Source organism: Cyphomyrmex costatus, unplaced genomic scaffold (genome assembly GCF_001594065.2).
Source record: "Cyphomyrmex costatus isolate MS0001 unplaced genomic scaffold, Ccosl1.0 scaffold8, whole genome shotgun sequence".
Classification (NCBI taxonomy): Eukaryota; Metazoa; Arthropoda; class Insecta; order Hymenoptera; family Formicidae; genus Cyphomyrmex; species Cyphomyrmex costatus.
The window spans coordinates 748,551-766,530 of record NW_017280375.1 but is presented as its reverse complement, the minus strand read 5'-3'; the positions used below and the strand labels follow the sequence as shown (position 1 = coordinate 766,530).

At 42.8% G+C, this 17,980-nt stretch overlaps 1 protein-coding gene across 1 annotated transcript; it reads right to left on the bottom strand.

Annotated features, from left to right (window-relative positions):
- Positions 1-187: 187 nt before the first annotated feature.
- Positions 188-14,053, bottom strand: Hmx (H6 family homeobox). Its single transcript, XM_018549157.1, has 5 exons — positions 13,437-14,053; positions 13,002-13,013; positions 3,488-3,822; positions 863-1,067; positions 188-812 (listed from the first exon to the last, which is right to left on the bottom strand). The coding sequence occupies exons 1-5, from the start codon at positions 14,051-14,053 to the stop codon at positions 188-190; spliced, it is 1,794 nt and encodes a 597-aa protein (XP_018404659.1).
- Between the last annotated feature and the right edge of the window lie 3,927 nt (positions 14,054-17,980).

Here is a 17,980-nt window from a genome sequence, read left to right as displayed (position 1 = left end):
TCGTGCGTATGCGTTTTCACTCGACATCGATCAACCAGACGGCGGCGCGGTCCAGCCGTCGAGAAGGCGTCGCCGTCGTTGCATCGTTCATGGAGATCATCTTCTTCAGGGTCGTCGTCGTCGTCGTCGCCGTCGTCGTCGTCTCCCGCAGCAACCGCACGCTACCCTCGTAAGTCGTCGGACGGTGTTATTGCGAGGACGTCCGCGGTGGTTGGCCGTTGGGCGGCGGCGGAGGCGGGGGCGGCGGTTGCGGGTGCACCTGGTGGGACAAGAGAGTGTGCGCCTGCACGTGGGCCGCCGCCGGGTGGTGATGGTGATGTTGATGGTGATGGGAGTAGAAGATGGGCTGCGCCGTGGTGGGCGCGCACGAGGTGCCGACGCCAACACCGACACCAACACCGACGCCCACTCCGACGCCGACCGAATGCGACAGGGCGGAGGTCGCACCTACCGAGGACGGCACCGGGGGTCCCGGCGGTCCCGGCGCCGTCACCGACACCCCGGCGGACACCGTGCCGGTGCTGCCTGATGCCTCGTGATACAAAATCGGCACCCTGACTAGCCTCTGGGTGGCATGGGCCATGTTCGCCGCCTCCAGTTCAGCGGCCAACTGCCGTTTCCACTTGTTCCGCCGGTTCTGGAACCATATTTTCACCTGGGTCTCTGTCAGCCTGAGCGAGGCGGCGAGACCGGCGCGTTCCGACGACGAGAGGTAGCGCTTCATGTCGAACGTGCTCTCTAGTTGGAACACTTGCGACCTAGAGAACACTGTCCTAGTCTTCTTCTTCCGCTTTATGCTGTTCGACTCGCGATGCCATGGTGAGGAGAGGCATAATTATCTGAGCTCCAAGAATTTCCTCCTCCACCACCACCACCACCACCACTACCACCACCACCACCACCACCACCCACTGAAGTACCATGGAGACTTGTCGACGTGGACTCGCCTTCACCGTCGGCATCCGCACAGTCTTCACCTTCACCGAGATCGTCGTGCGCCTCGTCGCCACTCGATGGACTCCTCACGCGGTGTAGACGGTCATCGGCATTGTCATCGTCAAGTTCGTCTGGAGGAAGATACACGTGTTGATTTCGGTTATCGTACACAGCTTCTCTATTTGTAAACTGCTTTTCAATGTGAAAAACATGTGATTTTTACACATGATATTTATTTTGAATTTTATTTTTATGCATCCTTGTTTTTCTAGAACCTACCGAAACTATTCTCGCTTATCGATGGTGTTATTAATATTATACTATATCGTTGTATCGATAGTTGACGAATAATTCTTAAAATTGTTATTTACGTAACAGTTTTAGTTTAATAAAGAAAATTATAATTACTTTCCTCTAATTTCAATGTAATTATCTCTGCTCACAATTAAAAGCTTCCGGACACTTTTTACTACACTAGAATCGATAGCTCCTCGTAGAGTTATATTTTTCCGTTAATTATCTCTTTTGTTTCACAAGTTACTGAAACAAAGATCTTTTTATTTACGAGGATTATTATCCTTCAACTGGGATTATTCTTAACAAGTAACGCGCGCGGGATAAGTCTGATTAATGGCGCAAAAATTCACGGAGAATTGCGATATCGTATAACGAATAATGATATTTGTAATGTGTACGAAGTATGAAAGACACATCGTGTATATTTATCGATATAATCAAATCGTTAACGAGAGGAAGATAAACGCGTTAATCGCTTTTCTTTTTAAACGCGATCCGTATACGTCAATCAGTCCAATGAGAGCGCTTTGAATTTACAAATTCTCTCTCACGCGCGTTCCGATAAATCGCCATTATACATTTCTCTATCCGTATTGAATATTTAATCAATTAATAGAATGCTAATTAATATTCTATTAATCCATTTTGACATAATTGCTGAGTATTGAATTCCCTATGCCGCTATCGATGCAAATGCATCATCCAATGACATTATTTGCGATGTATACATATTTGCATAAAATACCGTTATACAGACATGTGTCTTTTACGATGAAAATGTGAAGGAAACAATAAAATGATGTGCGATACATATAATTCATTCATTTCCTACAAATATTTTCTTTATTATTATTACGTCTTTTAATTTTAATCGATGTGCGATATTTTATGTATGCAAAATCGAGAATAAATATATTTTACGAACGTTTCATTTTTCGCGACAAAATGTCATTAATATGTATGTAGAATGTTTAATCCTTTCTCTCTACAAATGATCGTTGTGGCACAGACAAAAAGTCGGCTGAAACGAAACTAGATACGATACATTTTTATAATCAATAATTTGATATTTGTTATACCAGAAATATAATCGAGCAGAACATATTTTTAAAAATATGTGCTTTTCAACTTTTTTTTGTTCGTAAAGTGAGAATCATTATTATTACCATTAAAACAAGATTTATTAAAAAATCTGTTGATCTTTTATACGGCCTTAAATATATTTCCTCTTTTTTTCTTCCCATTTTTTCTATACAATTGCTTTAAATAATTGTTTATTTATAAAAAAATTACTGATTTTGAAGAAAATTTGATTTTCAGCTGCGCGCGTATCAAGAGAGAGATTTACATAAAACCAAAAATATTACAACACAACTAAACAGTCGTACCGTGAAAGAATTTAACGTTGTAAGACGGGACTGTGGCGATCGCAAGTATACCTATGCCCATATAGGTGGGAATGGTAACTGCCTAAGTACTTAGGCAAGGTGACAGAAGCAAAACGATCGTTGGGTAAGGCGATCGACGTTGGTTTGTCGTGACGGAAGCCGTGGAAGCCTTACGCGTAGTTGTATACGCGAAGATATACACGTAGATAGACGAGCGCGTCTATAACGCAGCAGACAATATATCTGTATACATCTATAGAGATCCCCCCGTGTTAACCTTCATTCTCCTTCGCCTTTTCTTCGCGATCTATATACGAGTTAGCGCGATTTCACGTTTCAATCGTCTTGAAATATCAGTTCCGGGGCACCTGGGTGTGTTTAACGTATTTTAGGAACTTCTTTTTTTCGATAATACACAACACATTTTTGGAGTTAATCAAATTTTATATTATTATACCAACCCCGGAGAGAAGTAGTGAAACTTTTATGTAATCGAAAACATTCATTTATTTTTCTTAGAAGCACATTTTTGAGATATAGATAAATACTCTGTAGAGTTTTCCTCAGAATAATTTAATTATTACGATAATTATTAGTAAGGAACAATCAAGGAAAGTTTATTGTAGGACACATCAGAGATATCTCGTTTCGGTTTTCCACCTAATGAAAAAGTTTCTATAAAAAAAGCGAGCTTCGGATTACTTTTGTCTGACTCGGCGAAAGCCGATGTTCTAGACCTCGGTTGCGAAACAATGTTAACATCTCCTTTCGACCGCGGCGTGCGTTTTCCCTCGGATTATCCTTAATAAGCCGTCTCTCGATCTGCCTGAGCGCGCGAGGGACAGGAAAGGGAATCGAGAACTCACCTCGCTGAGGAAAAGATGCGGACGCGGGACTGACGCGGCTGAGGGTACCGATCACGTCGCTTGGCGAGGGATGCTCGAGCGTCTGCAGGCTGTGCGCCGGCCTCCATGGAAACGGCCAGCCGGCGCCGCCAAGTAGAACGCCACGAATGCCGTCGGCGTCGACAATGTCCGGTGATTGGCCGGCAACCTGCACGGCATTGCTGAGGGCGGACGAAGCCGCGGCGGCCAGCCGCGAATGATGCTGGTGCTGCTGTTGCTGCTGCTGATGGAGATGCTGCAGTGTCGATGGGTAGAACAGGCCGCCGATGCCGACCGGATATCGACTCGCTATCAATCTAGAGACGGCAAAAGTTTTATAATATTTAAGTCGTTTTATAATATTTAAATACCATGTAATAAATATAAAGAATTCTCGAATAATAATAATTAAAATCAACAAAAAAGTAAAAAAAGTTCTTTTGTAATAAAGAATTTTAGTAAATCCTCTACGTAAATCCCCTCACATAAATTTTACTTTGATTTTAATTAAGAATGAATTAATTAATCTGGAGTAGAGTCTTTTCTTAACTCTAAAATGTTGAGACATAGGTAGCTCTTCGAAATAATAAAAAAACGATTGAAAACAAAGGATACCCGCTTTTTAATTGACTTTCTGAGAAATTAAAAACATTTTTTTCTCAAATTTTTACGTAGAAAACTTTACTCTTCAGAATTTTAATTTGAATAGGTTTTTTGTTAAAACGATTTCAATGGGTGAATATTTTTTTAGACATGAAAGATTTATGTATATTAATATATAATCTCTTATAATATAATAGTTTTTTTAATAATTAAATGAAATTATACACATGATATCAACCATTGCAGAAATTTAAATTGCGCCGTATTTAATTTAACGTAGTAGCACGCATATTGTATTAGTAGTAACTATAATTAGGAGTAACTATAAACGTCAAGTATCGCACTTGGTAGACAGATCGTGCCAAACTGGTGAATTTCGTCTAATATACGACTAAGAAAGAAATAATCGAACAAGTCAAGTACGATCTTCGGTTATGAAAGAATTTATGAATCGTCACCACACGAGTAAATATACGAGTATAGAGTCGAGCATGCGGGATCGTTACGTTCGGGATAAGTGCCGTCGCGTCGCTCGTAGCCGACGGCTATTACCATTCGGATTTACTCAACCACTCGGGAGAAAGCAAAGCTCTCTTCACTGAATAGAATATATTTGGGAACGGTGTTTGCACCGCAACAATAGTTGGACGTGCTACGAATAAACGCTCGACTGGTTATTAAGAGCAAAAATCCGCTTAGAGCAAGATCTCTCGAGAAAATCGTCACGTTGACCGCAGGAGAGAAGCATACCTGCGTCGCGGACCCTTCCGGTGGCAAATGCAGTAGCGGCTTTATGCGAAAACCTTGATTAGCACGTTGAATGCTGTGCTGGTCACTAAGAGTTTTTAGTGGCGCCTTGTCGATCACCAGCGATTAGTCACCCGTCGCTACCACATTCACAAGAAACTCGTGCAAAATAATTAACATTTCTACATATATAATTAATGTTGTTAAAGTGATGATCTAAAATAATAAGCGTACTATATATATCATGATTTTGCATAATCAATGCATTTGATTGAGATACAAATGTAACAGAGTGAAAATTTCACTCCTTTCGAAGTGTTTTGAAATGATTTTTAAACGCCACACAATTTCCAATACTTGTTAAAAAAAAAGGACATTACATACAACATTAATAAGAATGTAAACAAAAAAATTTTGCAAATTCAGTGGCTTTGTCTTGGTTGGGATCGCTTTAGATCGCTTATCGGTAAATCTGTCTTTGGGTCTTCACGGTCGGTCGTCCTGCGTGGTTGTTATTTCGCCGTGCTTATGTGCTTTTCTCTTTCTCTTTCTCACTTTTCTGACCGTTACTTCCGATCGCAGCTAAGCGCCATTGTTGCAGCTGCACGCGCCGAAACATTAATGCGACAGTAACCGCGATTTGTGGTAGAAGAGAAATACAAGCAAGCAGGATCCACCGGTCGACTGGCCGATATCGGCAGGCAGGGCAGGTTGGTCAGGCGTGTGGGCTGAGGAGGCTTCGGAAGCCCTAGTACTTTCCCGCGTTCCTTCCTCGCTTCCCCGTTCTCGTCCGTCTGCGACGAGCAGCGATCTGATCTCGTTTCGATACGCGCTCGCCACATGAAAGCACGTATTTGACTTTGTTCGCTATCGTATGAGTAGCACTTTCTGCCAGTCCATTTTGCCCGCGTTTGCGATTTAGATATACGGTAAACAATTTATTTATATTCCACCTCGCGCGCGATACCATCGTTTCCATAGTCGGTTACTTTTACCCGAAAATATTCTTTACTCCTCATCTTGAGTAATGCAATTTCTTCAAAAATTTTATAATAACGTGTCCTTAAAAAAATTCTGTAATTTGATATTATCGTCTTGAAAAGTTAGAGAGTTTAATTATAGATAAGATGCGAACATTTTCCATTTTTTTTAAACAAGAGGTGATTTGTGAAATCTATACTCTTATTTGTTGAATAAATTGGATATTGATCTCCTTATAACACTTCTTGTATCAACGACTCAGCGATACTCGCACTTGTATTAATGCCGCGTCAACTCCACGCGTGTCAATCGTTTATCGCTAGGAGGAAGTCACGATATTAGATACGACACAACGATATAACGACAACGACGACGAAGCAGCCCGGGACCGAAGTAAAGGAGGAATTAAGACCCTTCCTAAGAGAATTCCTCAACGACACGCGATCTTTGGTGCGCCTCTTCCCCACGATTCTCCTAGCGGCGTCAAGAGAAGAGATATCGAGGAGTATTCTCAAGAAGGCTTCGCGCGGCTAACGGGAGAGGAGAAATGACGGCCCGGGTACACACAAATGCTCCGGAAAAGATAAAGGAAATCTGACAACCGCCTGTTTTGTAAGCATTCAGGGACCCTTCTCTGAAGGAGCAGGTATAAACACCAAACAACACTCGGATCTTTCTCGTTGGAGAGATCCACCACCATTTACTGCCTAATTCTGCTGGTCTTACGTCTTAGACGGCCGCGAACACTCGTCGTGGCCGACTAGATTCTTACACGAGTCTTACTTTCTATCGTAGACACTCGAGAACTTTTCTCAGCGATCCCTTCCTCTAACGCTCTTTCGAATCTCTCTAGAACACTCGGGATCATCAAGCGTATTGTACTTGACTCACGTGACTCGCCCTTGATTTCTGCTTCTCTCCTGTTGTCGATGATTTTTTGGATGTAAACAATTCTATTTAAACGTTCATATTTCCAGTCTTGTGTACTCTTCTGATTCTGTATCTAATAATACATATTTTCATTTTTAGCTTAATTTGTATATTTTATAAAATAGTTGGAAAAAGATTTTTAAAAGGAAATAACTAATAACTTTTTTCATGTCGTTACGCGTTTTAATCTTTTAAATGTTATATATACATATTTGTATGTATGTATTGAAGCCATGAAATAAATTTCAAACAAGGCAAATTTGAAACTAATTGGAAAATAAAGTTTCCTATCTGTTTGCTCTGTAGATTTTTAAATTATCAGTTTTACATCTTCTAAAATTCAATATCACGATAATTAAAATTTCTTTTTATGATCTCTCTATCGAAAAATTTGATTTAAATTTATTCAAGGATTTGATACTATAATTTATTACGTGGAGAAATATTAATTTATTTGCAACTTATCGCGATAACAAAAAATTTGTTTTAAAGAACCCGTTTCTTTTCTATTAGCACTTATTTTATTAAGTCTGTGCAAATTTTTTAAACGAGGCGCTCGAATTTATTGGGTATTTCCGTTAAAATTTTCCCTCCGTGTCTTGAATGACGTGTTACACCGCTTGCTTGTATTGATTATTATTCTACCTCTGCTTGCGCGCTCAGTAAGTGCCATTCTCAAATATAAACTCTTTATGCCGTTAACGATCGCTCGTAATACGATACGTTTCGTCGTGTATCGTTACACCGAGGGTAGTTAGGAGCGCAGCGAAGAAAGAGAAGTCGATCGCGTTCGCTAGCGAAAGTGCGCCCAAAGCGGTTTGCAATCTGTATGCTCAACATGCGATCATTACGCTATGTTTTACAGAGAAAAATAAAAACAAAAGGGCAAAGAAAACGGCAAAAAAAAATAGATTATCGCCGCGGATATTAATGAGGAAAAATAAATAGGAAACAAGTAGATGGATGGGATAAATTTTCAAGTTGTATGTTTATTACACACCAACTCGCGGAGAGAATGTTAAGAAGCATTCTTTTATATCTACGTCATTCCTTTTACTTATTTTAATCCGATTTGTAATTTCTCTCTTTCTCATACATTCGTGTAATCGCAACGCGAAATCTATCGTTAGGTATACTGTGTCTTATAAAGCGTCGTCAGGATGACCCAACAACGATTTATTGGCTTTCAAAGCGTTCGACTAAATTCGCTAGTTGGCTTCGTTACATTATTGGCTTGCGATAGACGGAACGACGAATCTATTTCCATGTTTACTGCAATATAACTTGGTCTCGATGTGTATTTTAAAGAAATTTATTATTGCTGCGTAAAGTTTTATGAAGAAATAATATACTGAACAAGTTTTTCATAAAATTGATATATATGATAGAAACGTGACACTCTAATGTATTTATATTGTAATTACGTTTGGACTCTTATTTATACATGTTAGTCATGTCCTACTTCCTGTGCTACTTCTTAAGTCAAGGTTTCGCTACTTCGTAGACGAAGCAATGTCGAATGAAATCGGAGGGAATTGTATTCCGACGCAATTACGATCCGTGATCCATACTGCCGCCGCCATCGCTCATCCCGAGCATTTGTTCCCAACGTCGAAACATCCATATCGCTCGCGAATAGGCGATCATACACAATAGGCTTTATCGTATCTTCCTTTGAAACTTGTAGCGCGATCCCACCCTAATTAACGAATCATTCATCAGTGCTGTAATTAACGAGGCGGTCTCTGTCGCGGATTATATCAGACGGATATTCCGTTCGCGGTCCTACCGCGCCCGCGGTAAAGTTTTTGAATGTAAGCCTCTGCGAAATTGCGAGCAAATCGAGTAAAAAATATTTTCACGATACTCCGCGATAGAATCAATGAACCGCGCGCGAATGAATTCGAAACGTATTAAGACCGAACAAAAGATGGACCCAGGATGAAGAGATAATTAATTCTTTTAAATATAAGGCTTTCGACGAAATCCGGTTACTTTCCAGTACCAACGTAACGTAATTTTCCAGAATAATTACCAGGATAATCAACATCATCATCATCATAAATATAAAAAACTCAGCACAGATTAAAATTCAAATAAAGTAAGAGGTACAGTGGACTGTAAGCTCTAAGAGGTGTTTGTATATAAAAATTCAAAAAGCCATATTAACATAATTAAAAATTTGTTCGAATCGACAAACGTTTTAACCCCAACTAGGTCATTCTTCACACACAGTATAAAGGCTAACATTAAATGCGTGCTATTAATAAAATTCGAAATTATAATTTTAATTAATTTAAAGTCGATGGCGTCTTTAATAAGATTTACGTATTCAGAATACGATGTATACGTGTCAAAATTATGAAGACTCGAGGAAGTAAGTCGTTGAAGCCGCGTCTTAAAGGGAGTCGGATGCGATTGTTACAATTTCATAAAGCGCGCATGTTATACCAGGCGTATCCAGCGCGTAAATCCCTCTGCGAGTACTTACTCCGCTGTAGAGAAATATTATTATTTGATCAGTTAAGTTATATAATGTATATATATATACATATACATGTGTATAGAAGATGGATAGTGCTCTCTGCTGAGATCGGATGGCGCCAACTTCTCTCTTCACGACCTTGGCGAGCGAGAATCTCAGGCTGGAGTAGAGCGGCGATTTAATAATAAATCGAGCCTAGAACTTGCGCACTTCCTCCCGGAAGAGACGTAAGGGCTGCTCACTCGGCAGTAAATGGGCCGCGGGATAGGTAGCCCGTTTCTCGAGGGAATCTTAGGCTCCTTAACCTTGGACTATACGCGTACGGCGTTTCATCCGCATCCATTATGCACTCTACCCCTAATTGATTTTTTACCGTTCCCTCCTCTCTTATCGATATACGCGCTTTTCGACAACAAATTTCGGTTGCCGTTGCTCGTGACGTTAATTAGCCCGCTTGCAAATTATGCCCGGGACGCGCGCGTTTTATGTGTGCATATGTGTACGTATATATATATACGTGCGAAAATTGCGCGAACGCGCGATCATCGCGTAATTCTATACCACCGAATTTTTGTTGAATTGCATTTAAACGCGTAAATGGATCCGAACGGAACATACATATATATATATATATATATATGCGATTTGTAATTTCACGTATCGCCACGGAGCGGCTATTACAAGCGAGACGCGCCTTTTTCGTAACCCTTTGTGATGTGTGAATTATGTCGTGCATTACTGGGAAATCTATAGCGTCATTGTATGCCCTTTTAACGTTAACTAATTACATTTATATGTGATTTGTGTACGCTTTCCTCGGCGCCGTTATTTAAAGAAGAAACCGAGTCAGTTATTTTATCGCACATATCATGTAAAACCCCTTCCTACAAGTCTAATTTATTCAATTTTAAATGAATCAATTGCATATTAATTAATAAATTCTTTATGAATTTGATAAAGACAAAAAAGTATTATATTTAGATACAAACCAGAAATAATTCACATACACTTTGAAGTGAGAAATTCCCATTTCTCAGTGAAAATGAAACTTAACAATGTGTGCTTTTGTGACGAAAAGAAAATCTGTTTATTAAAGTATAGATGCCATTTATTTGCCGCGGTAAGTTCGTTTGCGTGACGGGCGATTCCCCATTCGACGAGGCTTTTCTCCGTTAGTGAAGTGTACCCCAACGGTGCATACGAGTGGAACTTAATCAAATGGTAAACGGGTGGAAAACAAGCAATCGTAGCCGTCGTGTCGGCAGCCAAGCATAGCGAGGACGCGGAGAATGGGCGCGAGGGGGTAGGTCGTCGATCGAGGAGGGGGTGTAAATCTGATAAAATCATCTCGAACCCTCGAACTCTCTCTCTCCTGCCCCTTGCGGCGGGCAGCACGGCACTGTGCTCGGATTCCTCGTAGATATATCCGATAGCGTGCGGGGGTCCTCTTAAATAACGTAAGTAATGTAAGAGGGTGGTGTTGTTACTACGGTTGTTATTAAATGAGACAGCCTAATAGGCCCATTACAGTCCCCTCGTTGGTCCATTCCCACATAATATAATCCTCACCGCACGCGCTCGCTCGTTGTCGCTACCCCTTACTGTTTCGCCACCCCCGTGTGATATGTCGTGTATCTTGATCCGAGGCGAGCTCACGCCTACGAAAATCTTTGGTCCGCGATGGCTACGAAGGCCCTGGATACATCCCCCTTTCCGTCCGGTAATCCAAGTTGACGGGTGCGGACATTGGGTCGTGAAACACGATGTTCCGCATCAACCGAAAAATATCTCGAGCGATTTGGAGTCGATTTTTCTTTAAATCAAAGATGTCAAAGAGGAAACTTGTTACGACTTGATAATTCGTAATTTTAAGCTTCCTGATAAAGGCGAGTTTTAATCAAGTTTTTGTTTCAAGTCGAAATTAACTAAAAGTAAAGTTTTCTTATTGAGATATTTCCAGAGTATTGACCTTTAGCTAGAGAAAAAAAATGGTTTTTATATATCTCTGTATAATTAAGGGAGATTAGCTTTTAAAATTAATTGAAACGAGAGAGGGAGCTGTAATTTTGGAATAGTAAAAATGTATTTTCTTTAGTTATTTTCATACTCTTTTTTTTTTTAAACGATAATCATAACGTTGCACATAGTAAAACTTAAGGTTCCCTCGATTTTTATGAAATGAATGCTCTTAACGAATATTAACGCGCGTGATTCAGTTAGTGCAATTTATACATCGCTAATGCGAAACGCGTCCCATTGTGCACTCGTACACGCGTTTGTGTATAATTATGCGAATAACGGTGGTGAAGAGTCTGATATTAATCTATCGCAATGTGGTGTTGTGTCGAATCTCTCGGGTGAAAGCTTTGCGAATGCGTGTTTTTATCGTGGAAAACGCTAGCGCAGCAGAGTTTCTAATTGCCTGAGAGAGGGCGCGGTCTTAATTTATTCAACAATTCCGCCAATTACGCGAGCGGCGAATATGAATAACGACGATGTTACGAATTAATTAATCATTAGCAAGTATTAGCAACTCCATTTACCGACACTTTTGCATTAATATTAAATGGCAACGGCATTGAATTAGCCGTTAAACGATGGCGTTTAAATCGTTAAATTATGCAGACGGGCTCTTTTCCTTTCCCTTTTTTTCTTTCACAAACGTCCATTAGGAATTTTGCTGACGCTATAACCACATATTGGAAATACAAACTAAATTATACAAATACAACTCAACATGTTTTTATGTATTTTACTCGGGTGACTGACGTACCGGTGATCTGTGCGGTGAAATGAATGAGCGGCGATCGCCGATCAGTACAAAGGTTCGAATTTCGGCCAGTTATTTTGGCGGCGTCAACCTATAAAATCGAAGGTCACTTTGCCGCATCTGACTGCGGGTTTAATGTAACGGTATTGTATACGTGTATAGTACGGTGCGTACTATACACGTGCGTACTATACACGTTTACGATGCGAATTATACTTGCGATGTGTATCGCATTATTAATTAATGAAATCAGTTGTGCCATTTAATTTCTCGCGCGAGAAAGCGATTTCTTTTCAAGAAATGAAACGCCATTTTTGGGAATGACGCGAAGCTTCCACGTTTTCAAGATCGAATTTAGAAGTAATCGAGAGGCTATTTCACGTGTTTATATAATATACTTAGAGGATGTCGTACAAATCGCAATAAAATTAATAGAAAAAGAAGACTGATTGTTTTGATAGTTCGTGATACATCAACAGTTTTTAAGGTTTCAATAACCGATCGAAATCGAAGAAACTCGATGAGTCGACTCTTCTAGTCGAAAAAAGAGACTCGTTCTTCATCGAAGCCTAAATGTACACTGCTTTTTTTCTTAGCGAGATATGAAGGAATGTAAATATTAAAATAGGCAGTGTTGAAAATTAAAGCGACAGGAGAAAACAAGTACCTTTACCGAAATTACATTCGAATAAACGTGCTCGTGACATTATTGTCTACTTTTTATTTCCCAAAACGAGCATGTGAAATTCATTAACGTATAACGTCATCTAAATCTTGTATTCAATAGATATGTACAAATAATGCTGAAGTTATTCAATTAACGGAAGTCAATTCGCCACTCTTTGGTTCTTTATAGTTTCATAGATAACGTAAACATGCACAGCTATGACGAAATCGTACATACATTTTCAAACGATAGCAATTGATGAGTGTAACGTGACGTTAAATGCTCCACTACTTTTTATAATTACAGCAATGACGAGAACAATAATCTCGTTTGTTCACGTAATGTATTTAAATTAACAATAAATTTGCAAGACACCTGCCTCTCTTTCCTCAAACTATGATAAGGAAAAACATTTGTGCCTCGTTTCCACCAATGTAGATTAACTTTAATCTCCATTGTACTTACTCTTTATCTCTTCTTTTAGTTCTAAAAATTAGATAAAGATGAAGAGTGAGTTGAGAACCGAGATTAAAGTTGATCTACATTGGTGGAAACGAGCATTAATCACATATATTGATCGAATGATGAAGTTTGATATATAAAAGTAAGAGAGAGCGATCGTTTTTTATAAAACTGCTTCAAGTAAAAGCTACTTCTCATGAAATTTGCCAAAATAAGAAACGTAACGAAATTGGAAAATCGTCATGTTGTAAAATTTGGTCTGTCATTTCCGCAGGAATCGAATGACACGTACCTCGATAGCATCGCGAGATCCGCCGACGCTTGGTGTCCCAGTAGAGGATTGGTAGAGGCATCGCCGGGCGGCGAGAAAGTCGCGGCTGGACTGGTAGCACTGGTAGCACATCCGATCCCGATACCCGCGGAATTCGCTCTGGGCTCCAGTCCGGGGTGACCGGCTGTAGACAATCCGCCGCGTTGACCGCCGGACAGTCTCAAGGATGTGGGCGAAGACGAGATTCTTCCGGGGCTGCCGCACGACGGCGGGATCCTTTGAGAGTTCTGCGAGTTCGCTGGCGGTAGCGGCGGCGACGTCCGGTCGACGTCCGACGATTGCCTCTCGCCAGACCCCGTGGAAGTGGTCGAATCGACGGGCGGCGATTCCGGTCTACCGAGGATGCTGGAGATACTGAAGGACGTGTACTGCGGATTGCAAGCAGGCCTGAGCGCCGGCTTGCTCACAGTGTCGAAGCTGAACGAGTGGTGGTGATTGCTCAGGCCGCAGCCAGACTTGCCGTTCTTCTCTTGCAGTAACAGCTCCGCCGGTGTGGAGCTGCTTCTAGAGCCCTCCAGCTCCAGATCCTCTTCCGACACAACCGACACTTCGATCTCCGTTTCGCCGGACATCCTTCGAGCCGGCGGCGGCGGCACTTTTTCCGACTTCTGTTCTCGCACACGACTTTTCGAGCAAGCTCTTCTTTCCCTCGTTTCTATACTCTCGGTTTTATACTACTCGACCGGTCGTCCACTTCGGACGATCGCATATCAGGACATCGCGGACACACAGGTACGTGGAGCGCGCGTTGCTGTCGCGCGCGCGTTGATTCAGACGATCGGTGAGGACGAGCAGATTGTTGTCGGTAGTTGTTGATGCGCGGCCGTCGCCAGGACGTTCTCGCGCGTCGTCGTGGATCGCAGACGGATCGCTCGATCGCGCGACATTCGTAAGCGATACCCTGGACGACAGGATGATAGGAGACAAGACACTTGGACTGCCCACCACCCTTCCTGGAGTCGCCCTCTCCCCCTATCGTCCTTCCGCCACCTACCACACCCCCTCTTTCTATCTTCGCCTCTCTCTCTCTCTTCCTCTTACTCTCTCCTTTTTCACCACTACACGCGTCCGCTCTCCAGAGCCTGCTGCGATACGTACGACGTAACTTTTCTCCTCTCCTTTTCGCTTTCCGCTCTTTACGCGTCCAGCCGCGCGAGAGTAACACACCGAGGCGAGGTATTACAACGTGCTTCTTCTTCCTCGTGCCACGAGGCACTTGAATTTTCTCTCTCGAGTCACTTTCACTGTCGATTGTCCATTGTCACTCCTCACAAACTGTATCGGACGTCATCGCGGGAGATCTTCTTCTCTCTCTCTCTCTCTGTCCGAATTGGAAACCGAAACCACGTCGAGGAGAAGAGCTGTCAGACGTATAGCCGTTTGTCTGTAGCTGTTCGCGGACGGAGAGTTCGCAGTTGCGGTAAGAAAGTCACATGCGGTCGACGTGCAAGCGACGTGCGGCTGTGGCCGCGCGTTGCGTCGCGTTGCGTCGCGTTGGAATTTCGACTCGCGCGCGTGTCGTTAGAGCGTCGGCGCGTGCTGACAACGCGTTCGGTTGCGCGTTCGCGTTAGAGAAAGAGAGAGAGAGAGAGAGAGAGAGAGAGAGAGAGAGAGAGATGCGCAAGCACCCTCGTGTTCTGCGATACGCTTCGCGGCGCGAGTGACGAGCCGCGCGGCCGATGGATGCACTGTGCTCGCACTACTAAAGGTATAGGAAAACGCCGGAGAAACCGCAGGTCACACACGGACGGAGAAGCGAGACTCATTCGCACACGCGTAAACGCACACACTTAGCGCGCGTTCGTTCGCTCTCGCATACGACGAGAGGGTATTATACGAAGCGCGAGGGGCGCGACGGCAAGAAAGAGGGAGCGCGGCGGTAAGAGTAAGATAGAGAGAGAGAGGGAGAACGCTGCTTCGGAGTCACGCTTCGAGAGTCACGGGGGTAGTTATTGCGCGCCGCGCGCGATAGCTAGACTGCGGGGTGCGAGCGAAGGAGAGGGGAGGGTAGCCGCCACTCGCTAGAACGGGGCGAGCGGATAAATTAGAGGGTGTCGGAGGAAGATGGCAGGAGGGAACGCGCGTTGACGCGCGCGCGGAGCAGGGAGTTGTTGCGGAGGGTGGCGAGGACGGCTAAGCTGCAGCAAGTTGCCGGAAGGGGTGTCGGTGCGGCCGGGGTAGGTGGCGGGGCGGGGCCTACGGCTTGCCAGGGGTTGGCTTTCCGGATTTCTCATAGGACGGAGGCGCGATCGATGACTCGTACCGCACACGACTACCCGCCGGGGTAACCCTCGCCGCCGACCAATCGCGTCGGTCGCGCCGTCCTTAACTCGAAAGATACTCGCCCTCGACGTTCCGCGCCACGGTGCGGCGGCGGGTGAACGGGCTGGTTATACGCGAGGCGACGTGCAGAACGAGAGAGGCGGCCGGGGGGAGGGGAAGGAAGGATAGAACGAACGCGCTAGGGGGAAGCGGAGCGCGCGCGATGGTGTGTGTGTGTGTGTGTGTGGAGGGGGAGGTAACACACAACCCGGTGGCGGTGGCCGTGCCACGCCGTGTTACTTATCCATTATAACACTCCAAGATCTTGATTTAAGCCTGCAGCCAGTGGTGAGCTTTTAACCAATTAGCCTTTATAGCCTACTCCCTCCGTCCTCCCGTTTCCCGTCGATCCCCCCTCCCTCTTCGCCGCCACCCTTCTAGCTCGAGTCTCTTCCTACCGTGGCGCGCGATGGTAGCCGCCACGTTGGTGTACCTACGTATCCTATAGTACCGATGTCCTCGTCCGCAACCGCACGATATACCCACCTAATTTACCGGCTCTCCTCCCCCCGCTCTCTTCCTTTCTTTATTTGTCTCTCCCTCTCAATGTTATCCTTCACTCGGCTTTTCTCGCTCACTCTCTCTCTCTCTCTCTCTCTCTCTCTCTCTCCGTCTCTTTGCGTCTTCTCGTTACGTATCTATGAGCATTATGCGCGTTGGTGTATTAGCACGGTGCATTCGCGCGTGCAAATAACACGTACGCGCCGGAAGATGCACGGTAGTATTGGATTGGATGCTCGTCGTTCAATGGAGAAAGAGTGCTCTTGCGGCGACACTAGAATCTATCTATGCCGCGAGATGACACGCTAATTAAGAGTGGCGGCGATCGAGAAAAGGAAGCAAGCATCCTTTTCTTGCGAGTTACGTACATCACGTTTATCGTAAACTCAAACACGTGAAAATCCTTGATTTTCCGAGTCGCACGAATTCGACTGCATGAAACAATAACAATGCCATTCGGAGTTATTCCGCGCACCGCTTGATGTAATCGCGTTGGCTTTCACTTTGACTCTCTGTTTGACTAACAATTTTAGATATTCAAACACATAAATATTATAATGACTGTTTCCGGATGTTATTTAATATGTTGGAAAAACACATTATTTTCGTGAAAGTCAAACTAAAAATAGTGATTGTTTTTATATTGAAAGGAATAACAAAACAAATATTTCTGATATATCAGAATATTCTTTCTATCCTTTATACTAAATAATATTTTATCGACTAAAATATTTTCAGCATAAAATTTCTCTAAAAATTTGCACGAAAAAGAGATCGATAAAATAAGTACAAAAATTACTTTTCCTAAATTATTTTCTGTCAGCTAGTAAAAAATTTAAAGTTTTGGAATGAAATTAATAAAAATTACAAAGCACGATGTTACATTATTCTTTAGTTAAGAGAAATACAATTTTCAATCCGAATATGACGGTCGCTCGAAATTCAAATGAGATATATTTCTACCTATACTATCACGTTATAAGCATCTAAAAAAGACGTCGTATCTCTTAATCTAGTCCGAGTTTTCTTCTTGTAATCGACGAAGCTAATTAGAGGAAGCATTATTTAATCCCATTTGGCTCAACCGGTTCGATGTCGCCGATAAACCGTATCAAAAAAACCATCTCTCTCTCTCTCTCTCTTTCGGCCCCGGAAGATAATTAATACACAAGCATAAAGCAAGATGTAAAAACGCGGTAAAAATGCAAAGAGGCAGAGCAGCACACGGCTCCAAGTCGGACGGACGCAAATGAGCGGCGCGCACGCCACGCACAGCCACACCTCGCGCCTCGCGAGAAAGCGAAAAGCCGCAAACGGCAACCCGAACTCGCTCAAAGCTCCGAGTCCCGAGTGGCTGTCGTTTCCGCCCGAAGGCGAGAAGATAGAAGGGAAAAATTGTAACACGCTCGCGAATTAAAAAGAAATGGTCAAACGCCACGTTGTTTTACAATATGTGATAAGCAAAGACAAAGGCACTTCGCGTTGTTCTTTTTTTGTACTATGTAATATTGTTGAAAGCGGTAATTTTAGGAATAAAAAGCTTCAATATGTGAAAAAAAAATGGTATTTCATAAATTTAGAAAAGTCCACAGTAAATATATTACAATTACGAGCCAATAGGTATAAGACAGAATATGCAATTTTCTATTGTAAGAAAGAATATTGTATAAACAATG

Bases quoted from the DNA above. Each gene is read 5' to 3' on its own strand.
- Hmx (XM_018549157.1), bottom strand. From the start codon at position 14,053: ATGTCCGGCGAAACGGAGATCGAAGTGTCGGTTGTGTCGGAAGAGGAT. The intron at 1,068-3,487 runs GTGAGTTCTCGA...ATCTTCCTCCAG, and splicing joins CGCATCTTTTCCTCAGCGAG to ACGAACTTGACGATGACAAT. The intron at 813-862 runs AGGAGGAAATTC...CTCACCATGGCA, and splicing joins GGTGGTGGTGGTGGTGGTGG to TCGCGAGTCGAACAGCATAA.